Below are 12,270 nucleotides of genomic sequence, written 5' to 3'. Positions count from 1 at the left end.
ACTTATTTCTCTCTGCTGGAGAAAATGGGACTCACTACTGGAAACTGGTCACATTTGGGCATATCTGAATGAAAAGTACATCGGCTTTATGTTAGTGCTCTGCCACGCCGGTTTATCAGAGTGAAGAACCACATTAGTGTATGTACTACAAACAGGACCCAAAGATGGTGCACGAGTGGTTCAAAGTATGAACACAAAGCGAGCAGTGTCTGAAAAAACGAACCAATTTTGAGTCGCCAGCCTCTGGACCAGGGACAGTCTGAAGCCTCAAATCATAGTTTTATTTTTCCTGTTTCGAGCTGTTCTTTTGTCCAAGGTGAACTGATGTGTTATCAGGCAGTATCTTAGATTTAATTCCATCCAATCATTCCTTGCTCAGAATTTTATAGCCGGCTAAGAGTCTTGTTCTTTTTTTTTTCAGTACACTTGATTAGAGACATTCTTCACTTGCATATGTATTTGCCATTCGTTTTCATTTCGCTGTATTTAAAGAGGTAAAATCCTAGTCTAGAGATTAAAAATTCATTACGGTTAGAGACCCGCCTACGAGGGCAGAATTAACAGCAACCTTTCTCTGGTTACGCTGTTCTTTAAAATAATAATATAAAAAAAATACTTAAGATGAATCACAGGAAATGTGAAGCAGGTGGTACAATACACACACAGCTCGTCTTGCAAAATGGGTTCAAGAGGTTTCATTAGGTTCAGTTTGGTGCTGATCACAGGCACTAATTTATACACCAAGAAAACCAATTTACACCCCCTAGTAGAGCGGTGTTATTCAATCAGGACAATCAGAGCTGTTGACAAGAAAGGATTAACGTAGTCCAGTTAAAGGAAATTGACAAGTGTCATGATGAAACAATTTAGGAAGACAGTTGAAAGAATTGATTTAAGCAATGGCTTGTCTGAATAAAATAATTTGATCAGTTGTAATTAAAGGTTATGACCTTGCCTGCTGAAGTACTGGGCAGCAATGGGAGAAATAACTGGCACTGGCTCACGACAAAGACATCTTTCAAGTGAAGAAGATGGCACAGTGTTAGCAGCTTGTCATTTAAAATGCATACACTGATTATTCAGATTGCCTCTTCCTCCACTGTGAAACTCCAGTTACATTAGAAAACAGACTGATGGGATTAGTTTATCTGACTGTACTGCAACAGGTCTCAACACGGGTTCTTCTTTCAAGACGATGATGACAAACTTACATCCCCAAAGTCTCAAGTCAAAGAAACGTATGGCAGCGAAAGGAGTGATTGAGGAAAGTAAATTACATTTTAGAAGGTAAAACCTCAGGAACAACATGCCAGACACACTTTCTTCCTGTTCACTGCAGCAAATGTGTTCTCGATTTTCTCTACTTTAATTAATTCCTCCTCCTTGAGGTAATGATGGCTGTTTTCCCACAGCCTCTGAGACTGAGCGAGAGAGAGTCTCTTTCCTAGAATTTTTTTTTATCATTATCTGGTATAGGTCCACTAAATTATTAGCAGGACCTGGCTAAAGCCTGCTTCCACATGGTCCTAATACTGACAACTACTCTGGCACTCTGAATTGAATCTTGTTGCATCCCTGTGACTCTAATGACTCGCTCCACTGTCCTGTCAATCTGTTACACTGGTAAAAGCCACAGTGAAGAGTGATTGGGGCGCTGTAATGGTCTTAGCACGCTGCTAATTGGATAACGTTGTTGAATGATACGTATGCAAACATGGCAAAGGGAGTGGACTTGAAAAAAAGCTTCCTGCCAAAAAAGAAATATAGAAAAGAAAAAGACATACAGCATATCACGTTCATGTAATATATAACACAAAAATATTTTTAAAGTTAATTTATGTTGAATTGTAGTATATACTTTAATTAGCCGAGATCCAATCAGCAAATGAATTCTACTTTCAAGTCACATCACATAACACCTTCACAATCCACGATTTGTCTGCTATTAATCAGCATCAGTGAATACTGATAAGATATTCCTCATTTGGGATTTCTGCACCCTTTCTTTTTGGTTTTCACAAACATAACATCTGCCAGCAAAAGGTTTAGGCTACAAGCTGAATGCAGTCGCGAAACTGCTTCCCCCCCCTCACTTAACACCTGTTTGACGAGGAAAAACGCCGGATTCCTTACCTACAAAGAAACAACTCCTTTCCATTTCGTTCACCTTTCAAGACAAAATGAAAATGTAGCAGCAGACACGACCACGTCCGACGTACTATCCTGCCTGCCCGGAGAAAGAGAGAAAGAGAGAGAGACCGTGTCAGGTTATTTGCCGAGAGGGTATCCGGGGAAATGGAGCAGCTGCCAGCTGCAAATCTTTACTGAAAATACTAAATATTCCATATGTTAATTAAAGCCTTTAGACAATTTGTTTACTTCAATAAGAAAATGTACTCGTAATCTGTTATTAAGCACGGCTGCTTACTTGTTGCTTTCCGTTTTGTCTAACGAGCAGCCATAACCTGGAAACCTGAATTTCTACCTTCATGGCAATCTCTGCTGCACAGTTTTTTATATTTATGACTCACCTATTAACACCGGGAACAGATCATCAAACTATTCTGTCCAGTTTTCTCTGCGCACTTCATTTGTTGTCATAGAGACCAATCGCCAAGTCTGAGTGGCCTACAATAAAAATCAATCGAGGGGGGAAAGTGAATTAAATGAGCTGAACGTAAGGTAAGTGGGCTGAGGTAACTTCTTGAATAAGTGGAGCATTCACGGTGACGCCATGCAACCAGCAGTTTATATCTGTGTGTAATACACAATCGAGCCGCAAGGGGGCAGTAATCGCACATATGTTGAGCGTTATCCTTCTTGCCGTGCTGTGCGGCTTGACTAGCTGTTCAGGAAGCTTTGAAATATTCATGGGTGTAGCCTATATGCCAAGATTGAAGCCTCAGGGAGTACCTGGTCTTTTCAATACATCTATTGTCACACTTGTGCAAACAGGCGAATCAACACAATAAAACTGAGTGCTTGAGGTTAGTTTCGCAGGATGTAATCCGACGTAAGATAAGATAAGATAAGACAACCTTTATTAGTCCCACGCGTGGGAAATTTGTTACAAATTACAAAAACTTTCAAAGACTTTTTCTCTTATTTTGTCTGGCAATGAGTAAAAAGTGATTAACCCGACTTCACTGTAAAGATTTCTGCCCATCCTGCTACAGTAATGCACAATATTTTACTGCGTTTCAACAAATAGCTATTTTAAATTTAATCTGAATAAATAAATAAATAAATAAAAACTTTATTTGGCGTGTTGATGTAATGTACACATTAAAAGCAGAAATAAAGAAAATACACACATATACCCTCGAAATGTGTTGCCAGCATGCTTTGACTGTGATTAAATTATTAGGTACACATCTTACCATTTTGAGTACACCTTAGGATACGTCATGTAGAGCTGTGTACCTGAAACAGTCGCTGGCCCTTTTATTGTGTGTGCAGTCTGTCTGATCTGTACACACACATTTAGCCTCAGCTGCCTCCCACAGTCTGTCTCCATTCTCTCCAGCTGCTCATTTTGACCACATAATTCTGGAACAAGTAAAAAAAAAAATTTTCTTTGATATGTTGGTGAAGTTCATTGAACTCTTGACGCAGTGTCGTCCAGCTTCACATAGGCAAAAATAACTTGAGTTAAGAAGTCTTTTCTGGTTTTAATGCCCTTCGATTCTCAGATGTGTTTTTATTTCATTTTTTAAAGTATTTTTAGAAAATACATTTCAGATTTTAGTTTTTCTTCGTTATTCTGTGAAATAATCTGGGGTTTTTTGTACAGCTGCTTTTTAGACTTTATGATTTAATATAATCAAACTGGTTCATTAAATTAAGTTTCAGACACTTCAAGTATATCAGGTATGTTTCTAATCATTATTATTATAATTATTATTATTACTGCTGCCATGGGAGCGGAGGTGGGCTTTTACCGGTGTTTCTCGGGTTTGAATTCTCGCGAGATTTCGGTGTCTCAGTTACCTACACGTCCTGGATACTCCAGTTTCACTGTTGAGAAACATCATCATAGTAACCCGGGAAAGGCGACCTCGGAGGCGGGTGGCGACATTTCTTTGAAGGAATCTCACAGCGAAACACGGGAGACGTTGTTCTCTGGACTAACTCTGAAGCGATGGGTGAATGTAGAAAAAAGTTGCTGGCTTAGTGACACTGGTTAACTAACTGACACTGGTTTTCCACATCGTTAGCTGATGCTAACGTTAGCAAACATACAGCTGAACGAAACTGAAGAAGTCACCCGGAGAACTTTGGATTTTCTTATCATGAGGATATCGACATAAATGCGGACATCTAGACGCACCGGATCGTTTCACTGAAGGTACATATTATTACTCTCCTAAAGCTGGAATAGCCAAGTACAATCATGATTTTCTAGTTAGCTAGCGTTATTATTCACTCTTTCGAGTTGGGGCTCCGACTATTCACTGGACCGAAGACATTACGCGGTACCTCATCTTTAAGTCGGATGGAGTTACAAACGTGATTTTTGAGCGCACGCAGAGTATATTGGACAACTTAACATAGTTATTATTAAAAACAATAATTATGTAAAATCCATAATACCGTGGGTTCTAAGTTAACACCCAATACGAGATATACGATTAGTTTTGTTGCCCCGTTGCTTGAGCGAATAATTCCTGGATACTGTTAGCTATATTCTTTTACAGAACAGTTTAAAGGTTTTTAACATTACTATCACTTCCTGTTTCGCATAGTTAATGTTTAACAGAATCGATAATAATAGGGGTGCTGTTAATACTGACTACAGATAGCGTTTGGGTATCTCCGGATGCGCTCAGTCTGAATTCGTCTATTTTGGGTACTCAGCGTTTTACAACTAGATGATATTTTTATTTGAAGGTAAGGTAAACTTATCGGCGCCGTATTCGGCGGCATAAATGCAACTCCAGGTGGCTCTAAAGAAACCAAAAACACAACTAAGATCGAGTCCTGATGGTTTACGCTTAAGTCAATACAGCTCATGTAAAGTCGAAGATGGCCAATTATTTCCTCCTTGCTGAACGACTGAGGTGCTGTTAAGTAACCTTTTGCACACTAGTGACACGTGTGGTGTGAAGCTGCATTGCAGCAGTCAAGTCGGTGTTAGTGTTTTTGTAATACAGTTTCTTCCCGTGTGCGGCAGCACCGAGCCGCTGCTGCTGAAAGCCGCGTCAATCGGTTAACTAGAAGAAGTTATGTGCCATCTTGGATTTTACACGGCTTTAGTGGTGGAAACACCTCCAGTCTATCGGTGAAAGTGTTTTTGTCATTAAATTCTCACAGAGTATCCTCCTTTACTCCATTGATATGTTGCTAAAGAGTTTGATTTCTCTGTTGGAAGTTTGGGGTCTCAATATATTATCGTTTTCAAACTTTAGAAGTCCCAAATGTCTAAAAGCAGTGTGTTCCCTTATACAGGAATACAGGATCATTCAGGTATACAGTAATATTTTAAACTCTCTGGGTTTTACATTTAAGGTCATCGGCAGAATAAGTTCACTTTGGTTGTAATGCCCCTGTTATTTGGGTTAAACTTGTAAAAGAAAAAGAGAGTGTTTCACAAATGCTGGGGTGTGCAGTTTTTCTAAACTCAGCCAACGTCAGCATATTTCCGTAGTGAACGTGACAGCCCAGCAAAATGACATTTCCTTCTGAATTTACTAACTTTACAAAAAGTTTAATGTTTCAGAGTTTAGCTGCTCTTTGTGTGGCGTTTTGGATTCGCACAACAGCAAATACAGCGGTCTGTGGTAGAAAACAGTCTTTTAATAGAGTCGAGTGTATCCTATCAGTAATTTGTTTATGGCTCTGATAACAGAACAGGGAGGGCCACTGAAGAAGAGTGGATTTAGTTTTCTTCTTCTTTTTTCCTATCTCGCCCCAGGGCTGTGTCACGTGATTGTTATGAGGCAAAGGCATGACTTCTCAAGAATTCCTCATGACTCAACAAGTGTTAAATGTTAGTGCAAAACACCCTTAAGTGTCTCACTGACTAGACTTGACTCTCACAGATCTGTGCTGTAATTATCTGAATACATTGGCAACCATTAATGCTGTAGAGGAAGACTTTTTCCTACTCAGGATAAAACGGCTAACAGACTTGATATATGCAGTGCCTACCATTAAAGCAGACATGTGACTAGCATTACAGGTGTTTTGAGTAAACATCACATATCTGAGTTGTGCTTACATTTTAGGAATGTGAGGCTGTAGAACCAGTTTTAAATGGCAGAGTAGCAGAGTTATGCTGTTGCTGTGTGACAAATTGCATACCTCTGCCGAGCCATGACTACTTTGCATTTTAACTTGTTAATATGTTGGGTACGAACTGTAGTGCTTCATGTTTTTAAATCATTATTTGTCTGTCACTGACTTGTTTCAGTGTTGTTTTTAGTACTTTGTTCCTTGTTTTGGTTTCAGTCAACATTTTTGGTTTGGTTTTTGTGTGGATCTCACTTACAGTAATATATTTGGTAATTTGTTTAACTGCAGGTGAGTGGGAGAGATGAGGAGCAGCAGGAGGACTGAGGCATCTCTTAAAAGTTCTGCTCAGCACCTTTCTGATCATAATGTTGGCACAGGTGTGTAGAAGAATTTCCTTTTTAATTTTGGTGTTTTTGTTTTTTTGAAATACGAATTAATTTGACTTTTTGTAACCTAAATGGGTGATATGGGTTTTGGAATTTACATTTTATCTTCACTGTTACACTTTAACAGAGCTGACAGCTGCATGGAAAAGTTTGGCTCAGTCCAAAGTTGCTGTAAGTACAACTGAAATGGTTTTCTGTTGAAACTGTGCTTTTTGTAAGCTCTTCCTAAATCACTGTCTTTTTTGTAGAAGCAGAATTGAATTTGCAGTATGTGCGCAGTCTGACAATGGTATTTCCTCTTTGTAGTTGCGGCACATAGAAAATCGTATACAAGCAGCTCCAGGAACAGGAGTTATCCTGGACTCTGTCATTGACTCTAACAAGAAGAAATCCTCTAGGGCCCACCACAGAGGTGGGTTATTCTAAGATATAAAACTTGTTCTTTGTAAATTGTAGTATGGCTAATTGGGTTTTCCTTTTTTATTTTGGTATACTACAGTCTGAATACAAGGTCACTTGTGAGTTCTGTAATGATTTTTAATAAGATTGCTCTCTATGATAGATGGACGACAAGTTGATGACATCAGAGAGTCTTCAAAGCCCAGAGGTCGAAGTCAGCAGAGCCCAGAAAAGAGCAGCTCACGTAGCCCCTTGAGAAATACCACCCAGGACAGAAATGTCAGAAGAAACAACAGCGTGGAATTCAGGGAACCGCTGGCCTCATACAGGTACGAATAATGAACTAAAATGCATTCATGAAACCTCGATTACCCTTTACAAAGCCGCCTGGCTGCTTTTGGCTATAAAATTATAACATAATTCTCATCTTTCTGGAACCATTTGAATTTTCTCTCTAGCCCAAAATGGTTGAGGAGTTGTGACATATTGTGAGATGCACATGGTATCTAGTTAATGCTGTGTGTGTGTGTGTGTGTGTGTGTGTGTGTGTGTGTGTGTTTGTACTATACAGTGCATAAGTTACTCGTATGTTACTAGTGTGGCGATCGTGGCTCAAGAGTTGGGAGTTCGCCTTGTAATCGGAAGGTTGCCGGTTCGAGCCCCGGCTCGGACAGTCTCGGTCGTTGTGTCCTTGGGCAAGACACTTCACCCGTTGCCTACTGGTGGTGGTCAGAGGGCCCGGTGGCGCCAGTGTCCGGCAGCCTCGCCTCTGTCAGTGCGCCCCAGGGTGGCTGTGGCTACAATGTAGTTTGCCATCACCAGTGTGTGGATGTGTGTGTGAATGGGTGGATGACTGGATATGTAAAGCGCTTTGGGGTCCTTAGGGACTAGTAAAGCGCTATACAAATACAGGCCATTTACCATAGTGTGAGAAACAGCATAGAATAGAAGATGCTAACAGCAAAGACTGAACTGCGGGACCAGCAGCTTTTTCTTTGTATGTTTGCAATAATTTTCTACGTCACTGCAGAGTGGGGTCAGGTGACTTACGGTAACACTTCCCACGAAGATGTTTTCCTACTCACCTTTTCTGTTTATGTACAATGTAACTGTTACTGGGAATCTTCTGTTGCACTTACGGTCACATAACCTGTCGTCAACTCAGTTAATGTTCACTTTGTCAGCCTGACTTGAAATGCTGTGTGTGTGTGTACGTGTGTGTGTGTAGTGTACTCTCAGTGCAAGCAGAAAAAGGAGAAATTAGCAGTATGCAGTCTGATGTTACTCTAACACTGAGGTCAGAGCAGTGTCTTTATTTACATCCAGTAACTGGATGTAAATATCTTTTACATTTTATTTTACAGTGTTAGGAAAGCATTGACTAAGTCAAGCCTGATGCTGGTCCTTCAACATCTATAATGATTAATTCATTAACTCATTAAGTATTAACACTGACTGGTAGGTATCAATATTGTATGGGAAGTGGAAGGAGATGGATCAGACTTGGGTTTTTTTGCTATGTACTTAATGGTCCATGATACGTAGAAAGCATCACATACGATCTCATTGTGCACTGCGGGTAGTGTTAAAATTTATTACTAAAAATGAATTTATCCAAATCATTATTTTAGTGTGGTCAAAGGTTTTCACTTTTTCATCATTAAACATTTTGGTAGAGTCCATTTTTCCAGCCTTCTATAACCCATGGTCGCCAGTAAGTATGTTCTTCTGTAAACTCGGTGAGCAATGAATTAAAAGTAAATCTTGATCCTCTTCTTGATCCCATGTAATCTGATTTGTGTCCAGAGAGGCCACCCCACCACCACATCCTTCCTCTCAGCCAGAGGCCTACAGTCAGAAGTTGGTGCCAGCGTCTTTGTACCCATCCTCTCCTCCCCGCTCAGATTCTCTGCCCAGCCAGCTGGTCTACCAGAAACACACCATAGACAAGGAGGCTGACAAGGACCTAGACAGCACACGCTCCTCAGCTCGGGAGAGCACTGAGGTGCGCTACCTCAATGACCAGCCAGCCCTGGATAGCATAAGGACTAAGGAAAGCAGCCCCAAAGCACAAGTTGGCATGGATAGCCAACAGTCAAGCCCATGTATTGCTTCCACCCCAGGCTCTTTCCGACAAGAGGACAGCACGCCATCCACCAGTCCTGGTTCAGCTTCCCAGCGGTTGGAAAACCTAAGACGACATCAACCCGACAACAAGCTGGAGAAACTCAAAGAGCGTATTCGAAGGCAGAGACAACATCTGGAGGAGGCTGCAGAGAGGGAGAAGCTGATGGGGAATCTGGAACAGCCTTTAGCCACATTTGTTGAGACTAATGATGCTGGTACAAGCAACAAGCCGGCAGCCAAAATACGCAAAGTAGCAGCTGCACCACCTGCTCCCATATACAAAGGTATCTCCACTGTAGGATTGGTTCATCATCTTCAACCTTTCTGACAGATTTGAGTTGTATGGCAGGGAACATGATGCTGTGTTTTATTTAAACCATCATTTTATTCACAGGTTTCAACAGTACAGAGACAAAGATCCGGACTCCTGATGGGAAAGTTTGGAAGGAAGAGGACTTCCATAACCTCAGCAGAGAACTTTACAGAGACCTGTCAAAGCAGTTTGCTGGTAAACACAAAACACTCTTCATGTCATGATGTTTTTGTCTGAGCTTTGAAACACAACAGATTTATTGAAAACAGTAGTTAATTTAAATGTTTTTGGATTATGCATAAATCTAGATTTATGCACAGCCTTTGATTTACAATATCCCAGATGTTGAAATATTAGAATTGTCCCCGTCTGTTTGGCTTTATAGCTTATACTCTGTATGTCTTTTATGTCTTCAGAGAGCACCAGACACAGGCACCAACAGCAGAGGGAACAGAGAGCAGACAGGTCCAAAGAGAGGAGGCCTCCCAAAACCATTAGGAAGGTCCACAGAGCTGCCCCTGCCTCTGACCTAAATCCAAAACCAGGTACAATAATCCTCTTTTATGTGTGGGCAAACCCACCCCCTGATCTATTTTTAATTAGTGACAGTGGGAAAGCTAAGCAAGTGGAACAGTCTGGCAGGATTTTGTCACGGGTCAGTGAACTTGCTGCCAACCAAGAGCCTCAAATGTTGCACCATCTCTGTGGTACTTTCTCATTTCTTTGCTTTGCTCATTTCCTGTCTGCACTCTAAGTATATACAACGTTTCTTATGTACCTTTATTCCCTTGTATACAGTGGGGCAAAAAAGTATTTAGTCAGCCACCGATTGTGCAAGTTCCCCCACCTAAAATGATGACAGAGGTCAGTAATTTGCACCAGAGGTACACTTCAACTGTGAGAGACAGAATGTGAAAAAAAAATCCATGAATCCACATGGTAGGATTTGTAAAGAATTTATTCGTAAATCAGGGTGGAAAATAAGTATTTGGTCAATAACAAAAATACAACTCAATACTTTGTAACATAACCTTTGTTGGCAATAACAGAGGTCAAACGTTTACTATAGGTCTTTACCAGGTTTGCACACACAGTAGCTGGTATTTTGGCCCATTCCTCCATGCAGATCTTCTCGAGAGCAGTGATGTTTTGGGGCTGTCGCCGAGCAACACGGACTTTCAACTCCCGCCACAGATTTTCTATGGGGTTGAGGTCTGGAGACTGGCTAGGCCACTCCAGGACTTTCAAATGCTTCTTACGGAGCCACTCCTTTGTTGCCCGGGCGGTGTGTTTTGGATCATTGTCATGTTGGAAGACCCAGCCTCGTTTCATCTTCAAAGTTCTCACTGATGGAAGGAGGTTTTGGCTCAAAATCTCACGATACATGGCCCCATTCATTCTGTCCTTAACACGGATCAGTCGTCCTGTCCCCTTGGCAGAAAAACAGCCCCATAGCATGATGTTTCCACCCCCATGCTTCACAGTAGGTATGGTGTTCTTGGGATGCAACTCAGTATTCTTCTTCCTCCAAACACGACGAGTTGAGTTTATACCAAAAAGTTCTACTTTGGTTTCATCTGACCACATGACATTCTCCCAATCCTCTGCTGTATCATCCATGTGCTCTCTGGCAAACTTCAGACGGGCCTGGACATGCACTGGCTTCAGCAGCGGAACACGTCTGGCACTGCGGGATTTGATTCCCTGCCGTTGTAGTGTGTTACTGATGGTGACCTTTGTTACTTTGGTCCCAGCTCTCTGCAGGTCATTCACCAGGTCCCCCCGTGTGGTTCTGGGATCTTTGCTCACCGTTCTCATGATCATTTTGACCCCACGGGATGAGATCTTGCGTGGAGCCCCAGATCGAGGGAGATTATCAGTGGTCTTGTATGTCTTCCATTTTCTGATGATTGCTCCCACAGTTGATTTTTTCACACCAAGCTGCTTGCCTATTGTAGATTCACTCTTCCCAGTCTGGTGCAGGTCTACAATACTTTTCCTGGTGTCCTTCGAAAGCTCTTTGGTCTTGGCCATGGCGGAGTTTGGAGTCTGACTGTTTGAGGCTGTGGACAGGTGTCTTTTATACAGATGATGAGTTCAAACAGGTGCCATTCATACAGGTAACGAGTGGGGGACAGAAAAGCTTCTTACAGAAGACGTTACAGGTCTGTGAGAGCCAGAGATTTTCCTTGTTTGAGGTGACCAAATACTTATTTTCCACCCTAATTTACGAATAAATTCTTTACAAATCCTACCATGTGGATTCATGGATTTTTTTTCACATTCTGTCTCTCACAGTTGAAGTGTACCTCTGGTGCAAATTACTGACCTCTGTCATCATTTTAGGTGGGGGAACTTGCACAATCGGTGGCTGACTAAATACTTTTTTGCCCCACTGTATGTATTCATAGATGTTCTTGTTGTTGCTTTACCCAGCACACTTGAGTTTCAGTTGAGTAGTGATTTCGATGCTTTCAAATATTAAACTTTTGGCTAGCATGTACACAATCAGAGTAATGTTACTGTTTTTTTAAATTGGTGTTGTTTACGTGCAAGCAGCCTGCCCAAACATCCTGCAAGTGTTTGTGCTTTAGTATTTAGTGTGTTCTTTTGATCTTTGTAGTTGTCTCTAACATGTGCGTGTGTGTGTGTGTGGCAGTGTATTGCTGGCTGCTGGTGCAGTGTTAAGACTCGAACCTCTCAAGAAATGTCCAGCATTTGTGACATGCAGTTTGTGGCCAGCTAGTAGCGTACAGACACCAGCATAGTAGAATTGTGCCCACACACACTGGCGAAACCTGATCATCGCAG

At 41.4% G+C, this 12,270-nt stretch overlaps 2 protein-coding genes across 3 annotated transcripts in view; one reads left to right on the top strand and one right to left on the bottom strand.

The window, feature by feature from the left end:
• Window positions 1–2,610, bottom strand: part of cacna1ea (calcium channel, voltage-dependent, R type, alpha 1E subunit a) — a 117,485-nt gene extending 114,875 nt beyond the window's left edge. The window contains exons 1-2 of the mRNA XM_085448725.1: window positions 2,532–2,610; window positions 2,134–2,227 (exon numbers count right to left, since the gene is read on the bottom strand). The gene's annotated coding sequence lies outside the window, so the exon portion shown is untranslated. The remainder of the gene's footprint in view (window positions 1–2,133; window positions 2,228–2,531) is intronic.
• Window positions 2,611–4,021: 1,411 nt separating this feature from the next.
• The window catches only part of cep350 (centrosomal protein 350), a 34,531-nt gene continuing 26,282 nt past the window's right edge, over window positions 4,022–12,270 (top strand). For both annotated transcript variants that reach the window (XM_085447470.1, XM_085447471.1), the window contains exons 1-8: window positions 4,022–4,348; window positions 6,523–6,611; window positions 6,748–6,791; window positions 6,927–7,032; window positions 7,183–7,348; window positions 8,826–9,430; window positions 9,541–9,654; window positions 9,876–10,004. In XM_085447470.1, the coding sequence (XP_085303596.1) occupies window positions 6,536–6,611; window positions 6,748–6,791; window positions 6,927–7,032; window positions 7,183–7,348; window positions 8,826–9,430; window positions 9,541–9,654; window positions 9,876–10,004 (1,240 nt within the window). In that variant the 5' untranslated portion in view covers window positions 4,022–4,348; window positions 6,523–6,535. The remainder of the gene's footprint in view (window positions 4,349–6,522; window positions 6,612–6,747; window positions 6,792–6,926; window positions 7,033–7,182; window positions 7,349–8,825; window positions 9,431–9,540; window positions 9,655–9,875; window positions 10,005–12,270) is intronic.

This window comes from Copadichromis virginalis, linkage group LG23 (genome assembly GCF_057382275.1).
Source record: "Copadichromis virginalis isolate Kocher_CV1m ecotype Utaka linkage group LG23, C_Virginalis_male_GT1.1, whole genome shotgun sequence".
Taxonomy (NCBI): domain Eukaryota; kingdom Metazoa; phylum Chordata; class Actinopteri; order Cichliformes; family Cichlidae; genus Copadichromis; species Copadichromis virginalis.
The sequence above is the reverse complement of the archived record's forward strand: the minus strand, read 5'-3'. Positions and strand labels throughout refer to the sequence as shown.